This window comes from Lolium perenne, chromosome 3 (genome assembly GCF_019359855.2).
Source record: "Lolium perenne isolate Kyuss_39 chromosome 3, Kyuss_2.0, whole genome shotgun sequence".
Lineage (NCBI taxonomy): Eukaryota > Viridiplantae > Streptophyta > Magnoliopsida > Poales > Poaceae > Lolium > Lolium perenne.
Window position 1 is genome coordinate 113481253 of NC_067246.2, and position 23151 is coordinate 113504403.

Consider the following 23151-nt stretch of genomic DNA (forward strand, 5'->3'; position numbering starts at 1 on the left):
GCTGGTTGGATCTGGTCGCTCCGGCAAGGTACGACAGCAAACCGTTGTGCTGCACTGCTGCGTGCCGTGCATTGACCTCTCGGCCCAAGTCTTGCCACTAGCCGGGTCGCCGGTAGGAGCCGTCGCCACAGGGGAACTCCTCAGTCCTCACCCCTACCAGCCTAGCCACTCCTGCGTGTGGCAATCCTGAAACCTGGAATTATCATCACGCCGGTCGTCGTCGGCCTTAGTTTATGACTCTAGTGGCTGGTACCACGAGACTTATCGTGCCCGTCGCTCTCACTTTGACCCATTGACTGGACACAAATTATTATCCCGCACAAATGGCCGCATCTCGACATTACTCCTGACCGAGACTTTTGTCTGAAGCTTTGAAGAGTCGGATTGCACAGGAGGTGGGCGTAGGCGACTCGGCACCATCGAGGAAGGAGACGAACTAGATGTCCAAATGATCGAGTACGAATTTTCTACGCAGATGGAATTTCAAAGAGTGCGGGTACTTTTTCTGTGAACCCCCACTACCGTATTTTAGTGCCATCGTACCTGAATATCTCCTCGCGATCCTCCGCTGTAAAGCACTCAGCGAGCGCACGCTCAGTTTCTCACCATTTTTGCTTCCCACCAAACGCGCCGTATCCTCCTGGGGTCTGCACCTTCTCCCGCGGCTTTGATCTCTCTTCCTTCTCACACGAGCTCGATGTTCATGCTCAGGTAACCATGCCTCCTCCTCCTACTTTTCGAGCTCCTTTTGATCCTACCCGATTCGGTTGCATGTGCTCTGTGCCTCCATTATTGGGCTCGGAGAGGTTCCATAGTTGTAGTTTTCGCGCCATTTTTTGCCTCCTAAAGTTTACTTCTTCCGTCAAAGATCTGGCATGTGGTTTGGAGTGGCGGCCATTGGGGTATTCCTGTTTAGATGGTTTGCTTGTTACACTTGTGTTCGTATCATCTCCGGCCTAGCAAGAAGAATAGACTGCTCTTCTAGGGGAAACAGCAAAATTAGAAGGCCACTTCTCCACCAATTTTTTTCCAGATTTAGAGTCGTTATTATTCATGACTGTTGGTTCATGCTTTCTTTTAGCTTCTTCTTCATGTCAACTTTTTTCCCTTCACGATTTTTTTCGCTCCTACTTTTTTCTTTGGAAAGAAACTAGGACTACAGGAAGTCTGCACTGGTTAGCAGTATTTACCTATTATTACTACCCTTTTGGTACTGTTTCCATCTATCTTTTGGTGGTACCAGAAACTTCACAATTTCTTGCAATAATTAGTCCCATAAACTTCATTTTTAAAAAATATTCTAACATACCCGTGGATGTTTCTTCCTTGCATCGATAACTATACTTCATCTTGCCATGATGCAGTTGACTGATTTTCTGCTTCTGATGCTGCAATTGCAGGTTCTATAGCTCTATGGGTGCGCTTAAACAATAGCACTATCAAGATTTTGAAGACCCTCTGAGAAATCTCTAATGTTCTAGCATTATGCAGCTGTTCATGAAGCCATCTTCTAGCACATAGACTTAAAACAGAGTCCTCAGATTGTTGAACTTGGATTCTTACTACACCAACCACACTGCAATGGCATTCTCGATTCTACTAGTTACCTTCACACTGTTGGCTCTCGTGTCACTCGCCGTGGCGGCTGGTAACAGCTCTACTGCCTCCACACCGATCCTCCTTAATTGCGGAGCATCAAACCGAAACAATGACGAGAGTGGCCGTACTTGGGATGGGGACAGTGCCTCCAACTCCGCGCCATCAGTGAAAGGAGTTGCCCTCACTGCTTCAAACCAACACTCTTCACTCCCCTCCATCGTGCCTTTTATGACTGCCCGCATCTTCACTTCAAATTACACATATTCCATCCCTGTCAGCCCAGGCCGCATGTTCCTACGCCTCTACTTCTATCCGGTTGATTATGAAAACTATACCGTCCCCAATGCCTACTTCAGTGTCTCCACAACAGATCTTGTCCTCTTAAATGAGTTCAATGCTTCGCAAACAGCTCAGGCCATCAGCTCTGCCTACCTTGTCCGTGAATTCTCGGTGAATGTTTCTACAGGCAGTCTAAACCTAACCTTTGCCCCATCAGCACATCAGAATGGTTCTTATGCATTTGTGAATGGCATTGAGATTGTGCCCACGCCTGACATCTTCACAGCACCTGACACACGGTTTGTCACTGGTGGTAGCCCAGATCCCTTCACATTCGACCCTAGCACAGGCGTCCAGACTATGTACAGGCTCAATGTCGGCGGCAATGCCATTTCCCGGAAAGCTGATTCGGGTTTCGACCGCTCATGGGACAATGATTCCCCATACATCTTTGGTGGCTCTGGGGTGGTCTTCTCCAGAGACTCTAATTTGACCATCAGTTATACATCCCAAGTGCCAAATTATACCGCCCCAGTTGATGTCTATGGTACAGCTCGGTCGATGGGGCCTACTGCACAGCTCAACCTGAACTACAACCTTACATGGATTTTACCAGTTGATGCAGGGTTCTCTTACCTCCTCAGGTTCCATTTCTGTGAAATCCAGTACCCTATTACCAAGGTGAATCAGAGGTCATTCTTCATCTACATCAACAACCAGACAGCGCAGCAGCAAATGGATGTCATCGTATGGAGCGGAGGAATCGGCAGGACAGCATTCGCAGACTATGTTATCCTCATTGCTGGTGCCGGTCAGGTGGACATGTGGATTGCCCTGCACCCTGATCTTTCAAGTAAACCAGAGTACTTTGATGCAATACTGAATGGTCTTGAGGTCTTCAAGCTACATGCCCTACAGCCTTCAGGACTGAAAAATCTTGCTGGGCTCAATCCTCCACTTCCGCAAAAGCCTGATGATATCAATCCTACCGAGGCGCCTGGTGGAGGGAAATCAAAGGGGGCTCTTATAGGTGGAGCTGTTGGTGTTTTTGCAGTGCTGTTGATTGTGTGTTTTGGCGTTTGCATCATCTGCAGACGAAAGAAGAAGATACCAAAGGATTCTGGTAAAGCTGAAGATGGTCAATGGACACCTCTCACTGATTACAGCAGATCACGGTCAACCGCATCCGGAACTACAGCAACCACATCGACACTGCCTTCCAATCTTTGTCGCCACTTCTCATTTTCTGAAGTTCAGACTGCCACCAATAATTTTGATCAAGCCTTCCTACTTGGCAAAGGTGGGTTTGGGAATGTGTATCTAGGAGAGATAGATAGTGGCACCAAGGTGGCAATCAAGCGTTGCAACCCAATGTCTGAGCAGGGTGTTCATGAGTTCCAGACAGAGATTGAGATGTTGTCGAAGCTCCGCCACCGCCACCTCGTGTCCCTGATCGGTTACTGCGAGGATAGGAGTGAGATGATTCTGGTGTATGACTATATGGCCCATGGAACTCTGCGGGAGCACCTGTACAACACCAAGAACCCACCACTCTCATGGAAGCAGCGCCTTGAGATCTGCATTGGTGCTGCCCGCGGACTGTACTACCTGCACACGGGCGTAAAGGAAACCATCATCCACCGTGACGTCAAGACGACCAACATTTTACTGGATCATAAGTGGGTTGCTAAGGTTTCTGACTTTGGGCTGTCCAAGACAGGTCCAAACGTGGACAACACCCATGTGAGCACGGTTGTGAAGGGAAGCTTCGGATACCTTGACCCTGAGTACTTCCGCAGGCAGCAGCTGTCCGAGAAATCTGATGTCTACTCCTTCGGAGTTGTGCTGTTTGAGGTTCTGTGTGCACGCCCTGCCTTGAGCCCCTCACTTCCGAAAGAGCAAGTGAGCCTTGCCGATTGGGCATTGCGCTGCCATAAGAAAGGCACACTCGGTCAGATCATAGACCCATGCCTCCAAGGGAAAATTGCTCCCCAGTGCTTCATAAAATTCGCAGAGACTGCTCAGAAATGTGTGGCTGACCACAGCATTGACAGGCCATCTATGGGTGACGTCCTCTGGAACCTTGAGTTTGCACTCCAGTTGCAGGAGAGTGATGGAGACATTAGCAGCAGCCTCACAGAGGGGACATTGTCATCAGGTGCATCGCCTCTTGTCATGACCAGACTGCAGTCAGATGAACCGTCGACGGACTCAACTACTACCACAACGACGACAATGAGCATCACAGGACGGAGCATCACGAGTGTTGAGTCGGATGGGCTGACTCCAAGCACTGTTTTCTCACAAATCATGCATCCAGATGGCAGGTGAAATCACAAGCCTGGATTGAGTCCTTCTATGATGTATCCCAGTCCGTATTCATTGTATAATTGCAAAATAGAGTGCATATAGTATATACACCCTAATTGATGTAGCTATATATATATTGTACCACACTATGAGATGAATATGGCGTTAAGTTCACTCTACTTCTCAAAGCTTTCAATCATGCCAGCCTGACCAGATCACGTATGTTAGTCTGTTAACAGCCTGGAGTGATTCTAGAAACGGGAAGGTATGGTTTCAGACCACTAGAGGAGGATGATTCGGTTGATCTCGAACTTAGGCACTTAGCATTATGCTTTATGGTAGATGTTCTCGGGAAATGTAGGAGCATAAATGTAGCTGAAGACTTTATCAGAAATTATGCCAGTGGAATGAAATCTCACTGTATGGTTGGCTTTGCCTTGTGCTTACAGAGTTCATTGTAATGTTGAAGTTGCTCGACAGGCGTGGTACCAGGCTTAGAGAAGTGCTTGATTTTGGTTCACGCAACTGTGGATTATGTGTTGTGATGCCAATATCTATGCTTCTGCTCGTAGGTAGAGCGATGTTCTGCAGATGAAGGGCGATGAGGTGCAGTAAAGTTAGCTGAGGAACAATCACCTACCATGTCAGAGGAAATATACATAAAAATGAATTAGCTGGGTAAACTAAACTAAAGGAGTATGGATATATTTATGATAATAGATTTGCATTCCATGATGTGGATGATGAACATAATGAGGCTATGTTCAAGCGCCATAATGCTAAGCTTGCAGAATTGCAGTAGCCTTGCGTCTGCTGGTGCTAAGTACTGTACAAGGAAGCACTGCGCTGTTTGGGTCATGAAGAATCTCCTCATCTTCAGCGATTTTCACTCTGCAATTAAGCTTAGATCGAAGGCTGTTGGCCACGAAATTGTTTAGCAGACTCTAGATTCCATTATTTTTGTGGATGGCCTGTGTTATTGTCGATACAATATTGGTAGTGCTATATTCGACAAGGCAAAGTTGCCAATGTTTCACTTTGGTCAGGATTAGTGGGATAGAATAATGAACACTAATGGAAACAAAACTGTTGCATTACTATCGTTTTCTGGATAGTGCAACTGCTGCATGTGAATGAGTTCCTGTCAGATTTGATCAGGGAAGGTGGTCTTTGTGAATCCTAAATAAGGCTTCTCATAGCTCAAGATGAAAGATGAATTTGCATTTTTTGCATTGTCTAGCCAGTACGTGTTAAGTAGAAAGGTAATTATGTTGCTTGTCATACTTTTTTTCCGATAAGGAGTTGTCATACTTCTATGCTTCAGACTGTCAAGAAGAGATGTCCTAGTAAGGAACAGATATAAAAGCAACTGTAACATTTACGGTCTCATCTCTTATGCAAATCTAGGGCCGGTAAAACAATTAAATCAATATTCCATCCTATTATGGTTTATGATTTCTTGCAGATGGCCAGGCCAGTGCTGCTTATGCTGCCGAGTGATAATCTGAATGTCTGACCACTTCATTGGAAGCTAGCAGGTTTTCTGTATAATTTATAACACTCAACGAGATTTGAACATTTCTCTTCAAGTTCGTTACAAAGAGAGATTATGGTATTTTTGGCATAGTACTGACTGTAATTCAACTGAATATAGCAAACATATAACGTAACCTAAGAATTGTACCTTAACCTTATAGTAGTAGTCTTCTTTACCAAGCGATTTCCAATGAATATGGTGCAGAACGAGCTTCACATTTCACATGTACTGTTGAATTATGGTTGGCAGATGACTCACAGTCAAAAAAAAAAATGGTTGGCAGATGCGCCTTATGCGCCTGCAGGGTGAAGTATCAGATGAAGCGATGGGCTGTCGGTGGAGAAAAATGCAGGTAAACACAATTTTGTCAGTGACAACTCTGGTAAATAAATTTATAATGTAGGAGAAGTTTTCATATGATTTACTCTGCTCACAAACACATTGCTTTCGGAACTTGCAGAAGACAAGCTTTCAGTCTGAACTATGCGTTGGGGAACACACTGCAACCATCACTCTGTATCCCTCTGCTCGTCCTCCTCCGTCAACCGCGGTGGCGCATCACGGTCCAAGAACTCCTTGACCGTGGAAGGAAACGCAATGGCTGCTCCATCCGCAGGCCCTTCTCCGTCCCAGGACCACGAAGCCTTGGCGAGCAGCAGGTGCGCCAGCCTCGCGGGCTCCCTGCACCTACCACCGCCATCGCCGCAGTAATGCTCGATCCAGCCCTCGACCCTCCTCTTCTCCTTGTCGCACTTGGGTCCGACCACCCCGACGACCTTCGCCAAGAACCCGTCGCCGCCGCTGCATTCGCACCCGCCGCTGCCGTGCCCGTCCTCGCCGCCCCGTGGCGGCGGCGACAGGCCGAGCAGCGCCATGAGCCGCGCGATGTCCTCCCCGCTGTCATCGTTGTCGTCGTCGTTGGAGTCTTGTTGAGGCTCTTGCGCCCGCTCCTCGTCTTTGGAGAGGGTGAAAAAGTCCAGCGCCGGGCCGCTGCTCTCGCCGCCGCCGCCACCGCTGCCGATGCCACGGTCGGTGGCCGTGGCCGTCGATGCGCCGAGGAATAGCGGGGACGCGGACATGGTGTCCGAGAACAGCGGCGGCGCATCGGGCTGCCGCGGCCCCGGCGGTCTCTCGTGCTGCTCCTCCGCCGCCAATCGATCTTCCACCTGAGGAGGAGATGGTCAGAAAAGAAGAGGGGGAGGTGGTGACTAGTGTTGCGGTGGCGCGAGAGTGGATAGGCTACCTGCTTGAGGGACGCGAAAAAGCCGGTGTGCCGCGAGAAGGGCTGCATCGGCGGCGCCGCCGCCGCCTCCGGGCCGAGGGAAACCGATGTGGAGAATGGCCTCGCGGGGCTCTCTTCTGAATTCTGATGGGCGGCAGAGTGTGTTCAAGTTTGCTGTCACGTTTTCTTTTTGAACTGTAAACACTTCTGATGGAAGTGAAACAAATGCAAGTAATATTTGATCAGTACTTCAGTTTCAGCGATTTAGGGATAGAAATGCACGAGGTCTAGAGCATCTCCAGCCGCCTCCCCCAAAGAGATTTGGGGCCGCCGGACAAAAAAAACCGTTCCAGCCGCGTCCCCCAAATCCCATTTTTGTCCAGCGCACCCCGATACGGTGTCCGGCGCCCCGAGTCCGTCCCCGTCCCACAGGGGACGCACCGGGCACGTCGGACACAACGAAAAGCGAGGCGAAGCGATGCGGGCCCGACGCGTCAGCGGCTCGGAAGGTTAAAACCCCGTCGCCTATCTTTGGTCGAGTGACGTTAATGGCGTCCCAGGCGACGCAGGGACGCGTCTCGTCGTGCATGGCTGCGTGGCCGTCCGCGCCGGCGTTATTGCGTGCAACCACCCGCTGCCGCCGCTGTTTAAAGACGCCCTGCAGTTCTCACCGCTCACAAACCTTCTCGTCGCCACCGCCTTCCCCCTCCCAGATCTTGTCCGGTCCGCTCCAAAAATGTCGAGCTCGTCCTCCCGCAAGATCGCCGTGGAGAACGGATTCGGCTGCGGCAGCCTCATCGTGCCGGAGGCGTGGGCGCTGTACAACGCCCGGTATCCAGTCCCGCCGGACATGCGGCTGCCAAGCAGCGGCGGATGGAAGATGGCCGTGAACGGCATTGGCGTTCCGCCGCCGCCGAAGCCGCGCACGGACCAATGGAGGGACGCCATCAAGGCCCGTCGGGCTCAACTCACCGCCGAGGAGCGGTTGGATCCGACGTGGGCGGCCAACGACAACGACGCCTGGTGGAGGACGTACTTCAAGGCGAAGTACGACATCGAGATGCACAGCACCGACGGGCTCGTCGGCGGCCCCAACAGCTGGAACAAGGACGGCCGCGCCCTGTTCTGGGGCGTTCCGGGGCGCACCCTCGAGAACGTCATCCGTGGCATCCGCAACGGCGCTCCAAGGTTGGAGATGCCATCGTCACCGCCGCCGTCTCTTCAATGGCAGCCGAGGAGGACGACGTACTCGTCCTCCTCGCACTCTTCTTCCTCAGGACCGGTGACGTGGGCACTACCCTTCGAGTAACCAATGTTGCCCTATCCTGTATTGACTAATTGGAGGCCCATGAAGACACCCGAAGGCTAGATGGGCCACCTGGACAGCGCACCGGAGGAAACCTTGGTGGGCAAGACAAGGAAGCGGCCAACAAGGAAAGATTAGACTTAAAAGTACTGTAAACCTACTCGTACTCGGTTAGGACCCTTGAGACCTAGCCTCCTATATAAAGGCCAGGAGAGGGGCTGCCGAGGGACACACGAACAATCTTAGCGATCATAACCAGCAAAAGCTTAGAGCTAGGTAACCCTAGCGATAGCAATTTCGCCGAGATCTCAGCCGAACTATTCGGCACCCCATTGTAACCCATTGTCATCATAATCAAGAACAGACAGGCAGGACGTAAGGGTTTTACCTCATCGAGGGCCCCGAACCTGGGTAAATCGCTCTTCCCGCTTGTCTGTGAACCGATGTCTCGTGCCATCTTGCAGGATTCCATCAACCCTAAGCCCCTATAGGAGGGCATTGGCGAGGAGTACCCTCGACAATTGGCGCCGTCTGTGGGAAACCTATCGGCGCAAGATCGGACATCGGCTGAACCCGTCATGTCATCGGCAGCTTCATCAACACCGTCATCGCCTCATCTGGGAAGCCCGATCCGCTTCGGCTCCTACGAATTCACCCCGCATAGTGATTCATCTCGCTCGACTTTCTCCGATCTACAAGGCAACATGGAGATGACTTTCGGGAGCGTCCACTACAACGTCAACTCAGAAGGAATTCTTCGGCTGCTGGAATCTCCCATCTCCAGGTCGACGAGTCTGAGCGCGTCGTCGTCACTCGACCTTTCGGCTGGCCTTACAAGCCCGTCGAGTCCGTCTCCGCCTTCGACTCCCCGTTCAGCATCCTCTATGTCGGTCGGATCTGATGATCCCGCGTCCTCGGAGCTAACCTCGTATTACTGCATGAACTGCGACACCAGGCACGGACTGGGGTCAAGCGACACGCCGTTCATCTGCAATGCCTACTATTCATCGGGAGAGGACAACATCGGCAGCACCACCCAAGGAGACACCCGAAGAGTGGCGCCCCTCCAATTTTATGTCGCTAACAGGGGAGACGAAGATCGCACCCCCCGTTCCAGCAGGCGAGCTAGTTTTGAAAACAGCGCCAGCAACAACAACAGCGACCACACCATCGCTGAGGAGGAGTGGGCAGCAGCCAAAGCAGCCGTGCTTAACAACACACCACTTCCGGCAGGAACCACGGTTGGCACTCTCAATGCTTACCGCTCCATACTGGAGAAAAATCGGGAGCGCCTATCTAAGGAGCAAGCCACCCTCGAGAAACGCCTATCTGCAGCAGACCGATCTAGCGAGCGACGGAGGGGCTCGCAGGGAAGCGCCTCTCGAAGTACCCATGGAGGAGGCAAACACCGATCAAGAATGTCCAGGCTTTCGGAAGATGATGCAAGGGAGATAACGTCAAACCTGACTAAATCCTTTATGACTACAGACACTGCGGGCATGCCACGGCCAAAAACCATCGCGGGAGCAACAGCCAACCTTGCAGCATACCTCATTAATCAGCGTCCCGAAGGATCCATGGCTCAAGCTCACCGTGGCGCCTTAGAAAGCCTCGCGATATTAGGAGACAATCTAGTACCGAGGAAGGAGAAGACCACGTTGCAGGCCAGCGGCTCAAAGCATCGCGCAAGAGACGCTCGGGATGAAATTACTCAGAGTAGGATCGACAAAGCAAGGCGACGACGCGCCCTCAGAGAGGAATTCGACAGCGATTCTTCAGATGAGACCCAGGAGAACGACGGCGAACTTAGGGGGGGCCGATTGTTTAAGCTACAAAATTCGGGAGGCGATGCCACCTAAAAAGTTCAAACCCACCCCTACCGACGCCGCCAAGTACGATGGGCAGCAGGAGCCGAGATCCTGGATAGAGGATTATCTGCAGACGGTGATTCTGCAAAAAGGAAACCAGATAGCAGCAATGAAGTGCCTGCAGCTTTACCTAAAGGACTCAGCACGAGCCTGGCTGAGAGGTCTGCCGAAGGGTTCCATCAAGTCTTGGGACGACCTAGTAGAAGCCTTCGTCGCCAACTTCCAAGCAACCTACAAAAGGCCCGTCGGGATTGAAGAGTTACGGCATTGCCAGCAAAAACAGAAGGAGTCGATGCGCGCATACATCGGGAGATTCACCAAGCTCCTGAATGCTGCGGAAGACGTATCTGTCGACAGAGCAATCGATGCCTTCAGTGATGGCATCCGACGTGAAAGTTACATAGAAGAACTTGGACGAAAGAAGCCTAAAACCATAACCAAGTTAATGGAAATCGCCAACAGCTGGGCCGATGGCGAAGACAACGTTCGTAAGCCATGACAGCGCAGCGACGACGAAGAAGATGACCAGCCGAAGCATGATTCGGGAGGTCGAAGGGATCGCAACAAGAGGAGGAAGAACCGCAGCTACGATGACAACAACTTGGTGGCTGCAGGCTACTCTGGTCGGCAGGATGATCGGTACGATGACAGGCGAGATGATCAACAGGATGGTAATCGGAACAACTCTGGGAACCGTGGCAACTTTAAACCACGACAACAGAGAACTCCAGAACTACCCTACGCTGAGCAGATCAACGCCCCTGCTATCTGCATTCGTATACCGATTCCAAGGATGGCAAAATAAAGTCTAGCCACCTGCTCAGGGACTGTCGGCAGATCATCGATATGCATAAACTCATCCAGCAGGCAGGCCAGCAACAGCTACCACCACCACCCCCCCCCCCCACCGCAACACCAGGTCCAGCAAGCTCAACCTCATCAACCCAACGAGGCATTTCCACCACCACGTGGGCAGATGAGTATGATTCACAGGACAGGCGTCTCAAGGAGAGAAATGAAGAAGCTCACCCGAGAAATCAACCTGGCAGAAAGCGTCATGGCAAACATCCCTGAGTATGTCGAGTGGTCATCTCAGAACATCACGTTCAGCCGAGTGGATCACCCGATGACTATACCAAAACCAGGACATGTTGCCCTAGTGGTTGAAGCACAGATAGGAGGGTTCAAGATGAGCAAAGTCTTCATGGACGGAGGAAGTGGACTCAACTTGATATTCCTTGATACAATTCAAAGTATGGGGATCACCATGAGAATGTTAGAAGAATCAGATACCCGCTTCCATGGGATCCTCCCTACTTCACCGGCGTACTCTCTTGGCAAAGCGTACCTGAACGTTGTCTTTGGCAAACCCGACAATTTCAGGAAGGAGAAAATCGAGTTTGAAGTCGTGAACTGGGAATCACAGTATCACGCCATACTCGGGAGACCAGCTTATGCCAAGTTCATGGCTATGCCGCACTGTGCATACCTCAAGTTGAAGATGCCTGGTAACAACGGGACGAACATCACAGTCTATGGGAGTTTCTCACGCTCGGACAATTGTGATCGTGATTTCCAAAGGATTGCTGCAAAGTTTGGGCCACAACGGGATACTGTCGACCCTCCGCCCAAACTGACGATACGAGAAATCAAGGAGGAAAAACTCGACAGAGAAATCAAGAAGAAGCCAGCCAACCTTGCCCTTGAAGCCTCGACAGCAAAAGCTTCGGCAGTACAAGCTTCGGCAGTTGCCGATGCAGGAGATATAGGAGGCAGCAAGGCACTGACAATCGCTGCCCAAGCCCCTGACGAAATCAACAACGATGCAGCAACCACTAGCATGACAAAGAAATCGGAAGATGCTGCTGAAGATGAGAAGAACCCCTTCCTTGATAAAACACTTCCTTAGTCTTTAAATATTTCCCTTTACTTTACACAGGGCACCCCCCTTTTTCGCCCTCTAGTTTCATATTTACCCTATCAATGAGCACTTAAGTTTCGACTCTTGTTAAGCATTGCAGTAATTTAAAGCATCTGTGACCACGCCACCGTGAACCTTGCTTACAAGTAACGGTACAACGTAACGCACGGCAGAAGATCGCGCCCCAAGGGAAAAACCTCTACGAGTGCTGCAAAGAAAACAAGGACATTGATCCTTCCCTCTGCTTCAGATGCCTCTACGAGTGCCGCAAAAAGCAAGAGTTTGGAAAACATAAAACAACTCACGTTCGATATTTCACTTATGGAAATATCAAAGAACAACGGGCTCATTGGCAGAATCATTGCACCCGAAATATTCGGGAGTGACTGTCGAAATTTACAATCGGTTGAAAGCAAAGTTGCGCATACAACAGGTTTAGCAAAACCTGCAACACGAGCTGATCACTCATAATGATTTGCTGACCAACTAGTACACAACGGGTAATTAAGATTTGCTCCTTCAAAAATTTGCCAACGGCACGGTAAAAGTACATATTCATGTATCTACCAAATAACAAGTTTCGGCTTAACAATCCTAACATTTGGATGGATTAGCCAATGCAATTCATTTTACAAAGATAACTTTACACCCTAACGTCACCCTTGCGGAGTTTCCCTTTCTTCAGGTGCATTCGACTCCTCCTCAAGCCTGTCGACAATTATGTTGGCGGGCACTAAAACCTTCGGGTACAGTTCCTCAAAATCACCAGTTGCGTTGGCGATAGATAGCAAACATGCTGAGGGATAATGAGCAAGCACAAGGGCAAGCGTACACTTGGCCCCTGCGAAAACTTGAGCTCGCACCAAGTCCCGAACCTTCTTGGCGTTTCCGAACTCGGACATCAAAGTTAAAAGCGTGGGGGGAACTGCATTTAAAGGAAACATTGTCTTCCAAACCACCCTCATAGCTTTGTAGCATTTATCAAAGAATTTATGGACTTGTTGGACCCGATCCTGAAATTTTGCAACAGCCGAAGCCTTCGAGTGATCCCGCCAGAAAATCTCTTCGGATGAGGACAGTTGGGTTAAAGCATGCACCCGCTCGTGTATCCGCTTGTTCTCTTCTGCACGGTTCAACGCTATGACTAGCAAAAGAATCAAAGAGTCAGTCAAGGTGTTGTTGACGAAAGGGCAAAGGAATCAGGAGACTTACAGTTCAAACTCTCAGTAGCTTTATGTAGCTCAGCAAGAGTGTACCGTTCCACGTCGGCTGCAATCTCGCTCTTCTTATTGACAATAGGAGCTAAAGCATAAGTGCTGCGCATGTCCTTTTCCATCTGCGTAATCCGATCCTTCATACGCTGGATCTGATCACTTTCAGGAAAGGCACCCTGAGAGTCATCAACAAATGAGGGCACTAGGAAGACCTGCAGGAAACACCGTTGCAAAAGGATGATGGGCATGGTATAGCTGAGCATCCGAAATAACTCCCATCGGGAGAAGTACAAGAAGAAATATCATAACAAAGGTGTGCTAACAACATTGCTAGCACGGAGTTTATCACAAGCGTAAGTTTTGTGGTAGAACAATGTTTCACATCAGCTCAAGCATAAGTTTGCTACAAGAATCAAGGGGCTTGGGTCTGAGTCGATAAACTGGGTCCAGCCGACGATTTCCTTGATGAAACCAGTTCAAGAAGCTGGCGGGCACAAGTACGGGCAGATGCTTTAAAGGCGCTTAAATCAACAAGCTGCCCGTCTTGCTCTTTCGGCAGTTCCTTGGTCATCCCTTCAATGTCACCCTTAAAGCCGTAACCCATCATAAGCTGGAAGGCAAGGACAGCACCATAAGTGCGCGATGTACGCTTGAATAAGAGGGCAAAGTATAACTTCAGAAAAGAAACTACTTACATGTCGAAAAGATCATCTTCATCGGCGAAGCCGCCGGTTGATCTCTTCACAGGTGAAGCCCTGGCCTCCTCCGCAGCTGCATCAACAAAGGTATCATGATCAGCGTCGTCATTACGCATTGATCCATCCATGACACCAGCGTCATCGGCTGAGGAGGGAAGGTCGGTGTGGGCAACTTCAAAATCTATCGGACCATTGTATTCATCCTCTGGGCCTGTATGCTCGACAGTGTGAAAATCTACGGGGATTGAGGAGCCTCTCCCTTCAGAGGTATCATCTGGAGAATCATGCATATTTCCAGAAACTACGGGGATCTGTCGAAGAAAATAACAAGTAAGAACAATGGTAATTGTGTCGGCTAAGAAAAAACGGCATAGTAAGGACGTGAAGAAAGAAAAATACCTTTGATAGTGGATGATCAGCATCAAGGGGAGTATAAGAAGAAATCAGCGGAATCGAATCTTCCTGGTTAAAGGAAGTAAGGCGACGGACTTCATCAAGCAACTCCTTTTCCGACAGATCGGCAGCATTAATCCTGGTTTCATCCTTTGGACCTGAGTACAACCACATCGGGTGAACTCTGGCCATGACTGGTTGGACTCGACGCTTCAAGAATACCACTGCCACCTCTGTGCCGATCATAGTTTGGCCGTCGGCCTCTTTGATTCGAAGAAATTTGGCGAATAATTCTTCGGCTGATGCTCTCCCATCGGGTGAGAGAATATTCTTCCAAGAGTTCTTGGGTTTGGCTTCAGAAACATCGGCATAGCAAGGAAGCCGAGATTCGGGCGATAGGGAGTCCTTGACGTAAAACCATTTCAGCCTCCATCCTTGCACGGACTCTCTCATTGGGAAGTTAAAGTAATTGACCTCTGAACGAGTGACAAAACCTACTCCTCCGGTGACAAAGTACCCATTACTACTGCTGTATCTCTTCACATAGAAGATCTTTTTCCACAGCCCGAAATGAGGTTCGATACCCAGAAACGCCTCGCAAAGGGTGATGAACACAGCAACATGGAGGATTGAGTTGGGAGTAAGTTGCCATAGTTGGATTTCGTACGTTCGCAAGAGATGGAGGAGGAATCCATGAGTGGGGAGCGAAAGGCCTCGGTGAAGGAAAGATAAGAACATCACAGTAAAGCCAGTAGGGGGATCAGGCCAAGAAATCGCACCTGGAAGGATCACGTCTCCCGCATCGGAAGATATCAACCCTAGGCTTCGGGATCTCTTTTCGTCACACTTGGTGACGGTTGATGCTACCCAGTCTCCGGGCTTGACCATTGAGCTCGACGGCGCTGGCGGCGCCGGAGCTGGGGGAGGAGCGCTCGGAGCGCTCCCCTTCGGAAGAGAAGAGGAGGACTTGGCGGCGGCACCTCCGCTGGTGGAGCTGGCGGCGGCGGCAGGATTCTTCTTCTTCACCATTGTGGGATCTGAGGAAGATTGGAAAAGCTGCGGTGGCGGCGCGACAACTGCGAAGGAAGGAAGAAGGGGAAGAATGAGGAGATGCTGCGGGAACCGTGGAGGAGATTAGGAATTTTTTGCCCTTTGGAGATTTTGAGGAGAAGTTAAGAGCTAAGTAAGCACGTGGCGCTTGAAGGAGGGGAGGAACCGGCGGCCCACTATGTCCACGTTGTGCGAAAATCGAGGAGGCACCTCGGTCACCACGCGTGCAATGATCAAGCCCTAAAAACTGCCCGCGCAGAGTTAGGGTGGGCCCGTTAGGTCAAGTCCTGTCAATCAGCCCACAGCAGTTACACGTCAGCAGTGACGTCATATAAAAAAAAACTTGAGGCATTCGAAGGAGAAATGAAAGGTTATCGGATGAAAGACTTGAGTCTACGCCCGGCTGCAGACATCCGTACCTAGACTCGGGGGCTACTCCCATCGGGAGCGCTGACGCGCACCCGATAAAATGAAGACTCGACAGAATGAGCAGTCGAGGGAAGAAGGATTGAGTCTGCACTCGGTTATAAGCGCTTGCACCTAGACACTCCCATCGGGAGCGCATGCTGCACACCCGATAAAAGTTTTTTGCACTCCAGGATCATGCCCGGGGACTTGATTCTGTGTAGGGTAATGTTGTTTTCCCATCGGCAGTTAACCAACAAAAGTTGGGCACGTTACTCATTATCCTTGGCATAAAGAAAATATATCGGATGACCTATGAAGACCTGTGGAAAACATCGACAGAGGAGAATATTCGAGTGGTACAACTTGAGTCTACGCACGGATTGCAAGCATCCGTACCTAGACTCGGGGGCTACTCCCATCGGGAGCGCTGACGCGCACCCGATAAAATGAAGACGGAGCAAATTCAAGATGAACAAAGAACATCAGGAGAAGACATGCATTAGTCTCTACCCGAATTATCTTTGGCTAGACACTCGGGAGCTACTGACGTGGGCACTACCCTTCGAGTAACCAACGTTGCCCTATCCTGTATTGACTAATTGGAGGCCCATGAAGACACCCGAAGGCTAGATGGGCCACCTGGACAGCGCACCGGAGGAAACCTTGGCGGGCAAGACAAGGAAGCGGCCAACAAGGAAAGATTAGATTTAAAAGTACTGTAAACCTAGTCGTACTCGGTTAGGACCCTTGAGACCTGGCCTCCTATATAAAGGCCAGGAGAGGGGCTGCCGAGGGACACACGAACAATCTTAGCGATCATAACCAGCAAAAGCTTAGAGCTAGATAACCCTAGCGATAGCAATCTCGCCGAGATCTCAGCCGAACTATTCGGCACCCCATTGTAACCCATTGTCATCATAATCAAGAACAGACAGGCAGGACGTAAGGGTTTTACCTCATCGAGTGCCCCGAACCTGGGTAAATCGCTCTCCCCGCTTGTCTGTGAACCGATGTCTCGTGTCAGCTTGCAGGATTCCATCAACCCTAAGCCCCTATCGGAGGGCATTGGCGAGGAGTACCCTCGACAACCGGCGCGATCGACGCCGTCCTCGTCGTACAGGTCGGCGCCCTACACCGTCCCCAAACGAGAGGTGAAGGAGGAGTCGGCGACGCCTGTCAACACGAGGCGTGGCGGCAGCGGCAGCCGGCGGCAGCAACGGAGGCGCGGCGGCGCCCTCATCATCCCAAAGCCGGAGGTGAAGGAGGAGCCGCAGGAACTGTCGCAGGCGGCGCTGCTGGCGGAGTACGAGCGGCAGTAGCGGCTCATCGCCAGCAGCGACGACCCCGAGTACTGCCCAGGTCTGCGGGCGGCGTTCTTGGCATCCATGAACGACAAGGACGCCTGGAGGGGCGACCTCGATGCGGCGATCGCCTTGTCCATCCGCGACTCCGGCAAGCCGCTGGTGGACCTCACCGACGACGGCGAGGCAGGACCAAGCGGCTTGGTGAAGTACGAGCCCGTCGACGAGCGCGTCAAGCAGGAGGTCGTCACCGACGAGATGTACAACTTCCAGCAGTACTACGATGCCTCCGGCCGCCACAAGTGGTTCTAGATTAGGTTTAGTTTAAATTTAGTCAAATTTCGTACGAATCTATGTAAGTTTGGACGAATCTTAATCGAAACTTGTTAAGTTTAAAATTTCCGAAATTTTGTTTGGAAGACGCGACTAGGGAGCGACGTTCCGCAAATGCGGCACGAACGAAACATGTCCCCCAAACGCTCAATCCGGCGTGGTTTGGGGGACACTTTGAGGGACGCGGCTGGAGATGCTCTTAAACTGGATTGCACTGAACATTATTCTTTGCTCTGAGTTCTCAAAGGTGGCTGGAACTTTTTCATGAAATTGTAATTTTTTTTGCAATTTGATGCACCAAAAAAAGAGAGAGAAGATTCATTTGTAAGTTATAGAGACCGAGGGAACAACCCACTAGAGAAATTGGGGTCCAGATCACTAGTGGAAAACGGGGCAATAGGCCCGGTCCATTTGGGCCTTTAGACCCGGTTCCCGAACCGGGACCAATTAGGCGGGACTAAAGGGGGTACCCTTTAGTCCCGGTTCAAAGATCAACCGGGCCTAAAGGCCTCGACACGTGGTGCGGCCAGGGAGCTCGCGGTGGAAGGCCTTTGGTCCCGGTTCGTGGTACGAACCGGGCCTAGGTTTCTCTGCCGCGGCAGAGAATTGCTATTTCTCTGCCGCGGCACAGATTTAGGCTGTACCAGCGTTTCTCTGCCGCGGCAGAGAAACAGGGCGTTTCTCTGCCGCGGCAGAGTTTCAGCAATGCATATATATCATTCAAGAAACCACAAAAAATCGTCATGAATATATATAGACATCGTCAACAGTACACGACATAGTCAACACAGTACACGTAATGCATGCATATTTACAATACAACATCTCCTGAACGAATATCCTCCGCCGTCACGATCTTCCGATAGTGCTCTCCACCTGGGGTAAGGACCTCGGTAATAAAGAATCCCGCGATTTCCTCTTGAATTGCTTTTATTTGATCCGCTGTTATGAGAGTGTCCCGCATGCGTGTCATCTATATTTAAAAAAGGAGATCAATATATGAATGGAACTCAATACAATAGATGGTACTAATTAAGATTAATTGTGAAAATTTGTTATCGTACACGAGTGTGGTGCATTTGGGCATCCCCACCCTTGGGACAGGACATGTCACGCATGAAGGTGCAGACGTAGTATCCACATAAGTTATTCCCTTGTTCCTGCCTCATACACTTTACGAAAAAATAGTTCGATCAAACTAATAATCAAGCATCGTATTGAAAGTAAATATCATATATAAACTTTCACGGACATAGCTATATATATAGTACTACTTACAGGGTAATCTTTAAATGTAAGCTCCGGTTTCCATTTACCCGGAACAGTATTGATGAACCGTTTCCAAGCCCTGCCCGGCAAAAAATAATGAGTAAATGAGTAATTGATTAGTTGATGATATCTTCGAATTAGAGCAGATGAAGATGCCAATACGAAATTGATTGAAACTACCTCTGAAGGATGGCAGCCATGTCCGCCCATTCCGCATATTCTTTACGTTTCGAGTCCATGACGTTTACGACTCCAAGGTGAAGATCAATGATTAGGAGAATAAAGTGGAAACTGCACAAGCATAGCTCAATGATTACGAGAATAAAGTGGAAGGTGCACAAGCATAATGTATGTTATATATGACACTCACTTGAAGTTGTAGGGAAAGAATATATCCTCTTTGTCTGCTTGCTTCTCTAAAAACATTACGATGTTGTCCTCTGTGTCCTTGGGGTACCGTCGAACCGTAACTTCATGAACTGTGTTTGGGTCTATGAACCCCAGCGGTAGGAGCTTGCCTCTTTTGTATTCCAGCTTCTTCATTCTGCATAATTAAATGTATAGCGTACACAAAGAATATAATGAGGATAATTGTTAGTGCAAATGAATGAGCTACAAACTTAATTACACAAATAAATCACTTACGAGGCGGTAGCAGCGATGACGGCTTTGTCGAGGGCGTCTTGATTGAATAACTGAAACAGTTCTTCTAACTCAAGGTTTATCTCGTCTCCCCCCCGGAAGTAATGCTCATCTCTAAGATACACCGTGATGTAGCTTTCACATCTTCGACAGGCTTTCAGGTACCAGTCATGCAACCTTCGCATCTGAGTCCCTAGACGCGCGAGCTCGCCAGGTTTGACGAGATCAGATCCGTATCTATACTTGTTTACCACTTGAGCCGTTGGATAGTAATCTTCGTACTCAACTGATGCTCCACGAGCTCTAGCCGCCCGTTCGATCATCGATGCCGTCTCTGGATCATGATAGGGCTCCACGATGAAGTGGGGTACGGCACGAATGTCCTGCTTGTCCAAGCTGGGCGACTTTTTGCTTCTTTGCTCGCTCTAGAGGACTGTCCAAGAGAGCGGTCATAATCAGCTCTCGGCTCAGGTCTCTTCATTCTCATCTCGGCAAAGTGCTTCACCGTCTGCGGTGGAATAAACATCTTCTTCGGCGCAAGAAACGCCTTTTGCTCTTCGATCTGCTCATGTGGTAACAACTACGGAGTCTGTGCCCTCCTGGGAGGTGATGATCTCTTCGGAGCTGGCGGAGGTGCCGCGGACCGCGTCCTCTTTTGCTTAGGTGGAGGCGGCGGAGTCTCCTGACGAGGAGGAGGAGGCGGCGGAGTATTTTCATGCGGAGGAGACTGGTCATGGATAGGGGAATCATCATCGCGCAGAGGAGAATCATCACGCGGAGGAGACTGCACAGGTGGCGGAGGAGGCGGAGGTGGCCTGCTTGTTGGCTTCTCACCTGGAAACACAATGTTCTCCTTCCGCCATTGCACGGTGGTTCTACGTGCTTCTCCCAGTTCTTTGATTTCCCCATCTTCACCTGCAGGGTGCTCAAGCACCAACCCCTCATACTCTCTCAACACTTCATCCACCATCACAACAGCAAAGTCGTCTTGGACCGGACGGCAATGGTAAGACCTTGTAGGTAAGAGGATGCCGACCGCCGCCTTGAAGGATAGGTTGAAAACTTTAACATGCAGCTCACAAGGACGGCTCTCAGTGAGATCATCCACGGGGGTAGCGAGGAGGCTCGACCACCTGGTCATCATCATCATCATTATCCACTGCTGAGAGGAAGCCACGCTGCTTTTCCGGTGTGGTTGAGATTGCAGCGGGCGAGGGCATTGAGCAGTGCGGGATCTACAGCCTGCCCCGAGCCATACGAGATGTAAGTACTTGGGTTACCATGGTTAATTGGGCTTTCATGGTGCTCATACCCTCCTCTAAGTTAGCCAGGCGGTCTGTTTCCCTTGCCTTCCTCCTCTCATGGCTTTTATCGGGGAAATCTCTTCCTTTCCGCAGGAAAGCCATACTTCCACGGAACGGAGCCTGCTGTGCCTCGTGTTCGTCCGCCGTGTTCTTTGTTCCCAAGGGCGCGTGTCAGCTCATCGTTCTCTCTTTCGGGCTGGAACAACCCCACCTCCACGTCCCTATGTGCTTGTTCCAGGGCATCAATGGGAACCTTCAGATGAGCTTTCTTATAGATGCACTTCCCTGTTTCTGGATCCAACGTTCCCCCAATCCCGTAGAACCACTCCTTGCACCGTTCGATCCAACCGTGTGTCCCTAATCTGATCCCTTTCTTGGTCAGTTCCGCCTCAGCTGCTGCCACTTAGGACGGTTAGCCACTGTATCCACCTGGACCCAGAATTTGGTGATATAGCTTCAACGCAGCATTTGCCTTATTTATTTCCGACCTTCTCTTAAATTCTTCGACTCCGTCTTTGTACTTCACGAATTCGTCCCAGTGATTTTTTACCTTCTCACTGTCCGGAGTCTTCTTTAACTTGATAAGGCGGCGCAATCTTTTCTTGTGGCTCTTGAATAGTTCGGCCATCTTCTTCTTGCCAAACTCGCGGAGGGCCTGCTCCATCTTGGCCTTTTCAGCGTCACCCCCCTCTTCGGGTACTATGTTGAAATGTGACATGAGCTTGTTCATAATGCTGTTTTTGGCTACATCATCGATATAAAGACCTTGAGCTTCTTCCTCTGCAGACAGCACTAGTCCCTTCGGCTTGTGCCATTCTCGAACGCTGATCGGGACGTGGTCCCTAACAAGCACTCCACATTGAGCTATAAATGCCTTTGCACCTTTCTCTGGAGCAATCGGTTTACCATCCTTTTCGATGTGGGTGATGTCGTGCCTAACACCGTCATCCAACTTTTTGGCCGGGCCTCGCTTCCTCGACTTTACAGAAGAAGTGCTCGATCCGGAGGGCTAAAAAAGAAATAGTTCATAGTCAGTACAATTTAATTAGTTAATGCATCTAGTCGATCAACAGCGGCTTAATTAATTTATATACCTCGGTGATAACTACAGTTCGGGAGCCATTATGATGATCTTGTTCCTCACCGGCGCCACTAGGATCTTCTTCCTCAATATTCTCCGCTCCCTCACCGGAGTCATTCAAATAAGTTGCGGTGACATCGTCACCGCCATCATCTGGAATAACGTCGTTGTCGCGATCATCCAGAGTACCGTTTGCTATGAGTTCCTCCATGAAATTTTCTTGAATTTCATCTCTGTCCATGCTTTCTACAACGACCTGCAAGCTATACATAGGAACCATCATATGATCAAATTAAGGATAATGCAGAAAACTGAAAATGGAGTTACATATGTAGTTCTTAACTAAGGATCGATAATATAGTGCTGAAAGCAGATACTGCAGTTACATGCATACATTGATCGGGTTCATGTTTATTTAACCCTAATACATATCAATCACTACTACAACCACTCAACCGCGCAGACCGGGTCCTAGAGGGCGTCGACCGGGTCCTGAGCCGCTACTGGTGTACCCCAAAGCCACGGAACAACAACGGGAGCATAGCTAACATGAGATCCCCGCATAACGCTCCATCCGGTCCTATACATGTTGTCTAACGCGTACATGTAACGGCGAACGTGCTGGTCCTCCGCTTCAATGCGCTGAGCTACCTCCTCCGGCGGGGCCGGCTCCCTCTGAAACGACCGTGGCCCATAAGACCTCCACCAAAGAATATCCAGGTTGACAACGGGACCCGGATTCCGCACCAAGGTGCGCGACCCGGAAGCTAAGACCTCCCAGTGCCACCCCGGCGGAGCCCAGTCCCGGACCTCCCCCATCTGCTCCATCTCCTCTAGAAGAGTCAGACCACGGCGCGGCGGCTGTCGCGGCATCGTAGCTACGAAAACAAATCATATATATATGTACCAACGTTAACATAAATTAAAAAATAACTTCACTATATGTTAGTCGGCGCCGGCACTACCATTTGGGGGGCGCCGGCACTACATACTCTATTGCAGGGGCGCGCGGCGCGCCGGCACTACCGCGTAAGGGGGCACCGGCACAACATCTTCTATTTGGGGGCGCCGGCAAGAGCGTCAGCACACCACGTAAGGGGGCGCCGGCACAACATCCTCTATTTGGGGGGCGCCGGCAAGAGCGCCGGCACTACCGCGTAAGGGGGCGCCGGCGTACATCCTCTATTTGGGGGGCGCCGGCAAGAGCGCCGGCACTACCGTGTAAGGGGGCGCCGGGCGTACATCCTCTATTTGGGGGGCGCCGGCAAGAGCGCCGGCACTACCGCGTAAGGGGGCGCCGGGCGTACATCCTCTATTTGGGGGGCGCCGGCAAGAGCGCCGGCACTACCGCGTAAGGGGGCGCCGGCAAGAGCGCCGGCACTACCGCGTAAGGGGGCGCCGGGCGTACATCCTCTA

General features: G+C 50.5%; 2 protein-coding genes across 3 annotated transcripts; one reads left to right on the top strand and one right to left on the bottom strand.

Moving 5' to 3' along the window:
• The first annotated feature begins 378 nt into the window (after window positions 1-378).
• LOC127342198 (receptor-like protein kinase FERONIA) lies at window positions 379-4367 on the top strand. Its single transcript, XM_051368149.2, has 2 exons — window positions 379-711; window positions 1401-4367. Exon 2 carries the CDS (start codon window positions 1582-1584, stop codon window positions 4207-4209), a length of 2628 nt encoding a protein of 875 aa, XP_051224109.1. The 5' UTR covers window positions 379-711; window positions 1401-1581; the 3' UTR covers window positions 4210-4367.
• A 1490-nt stretch (window positions 4368-5857) lies between these two features.
• On the bottom strand, window positions 5858-7231 carry LOC127342199 (uncharacterized). Of its 2 annotated transcripts, XR_007876339.1 has the most exons (3): window positions 6969-7231; window positions 6151-6891; window positions 5858-6055 (listed from the first exon to the last, which is right to left on the bottom strand). XR_007876339.1 is itself a non-coding variant. In XM_051368150.1 (2 exons), the coding sequence occupies exons 1-2, from the start codon at window positions 7014-7016 to the stop codon at window positions 6235-6237; spliced, it is 705 nt and encodes a 234-aa protein (XP_051224110.1). In that variant the 5' UTR covers window positions 7017-7231; the 3' UTR covers window positions 5858-6234. The 2 variants fall into 2 exon arrangements, 1 of the variants encoding a protein (XP_051224110.1); XM_051368150.1 differs by having other exon boundaries at window positions 5858-6891.
• Window positions 7232-23151: the final 15920 nt, after the last annotated feature.

Bases quoted from the DNA above. Each gene is read 5' to 3' on its own strand.
- LOC127342198 (XM_051368149.2), top strand. From the start codon at position 1,582: ATGGCATTCTCGATTCTACTAGTTACCTTCACACTGTTGGCTCTCGTG.
- LOC127342199 (XM_051368150.1), bottom strand. From the start codon at position 7,016: ATGCAGCCCTTCTCGCGGCACACCGGCTTTTTCGCGTCCCTCAAGCAG. The intron at 6,892-6,968 runs GTAGCCTATCCA...TCTCCTCCTCAG, and splicing joins TTTTCGCGTCCCTCAAGCAG to GTGGAAGATCGATTGGCGGC.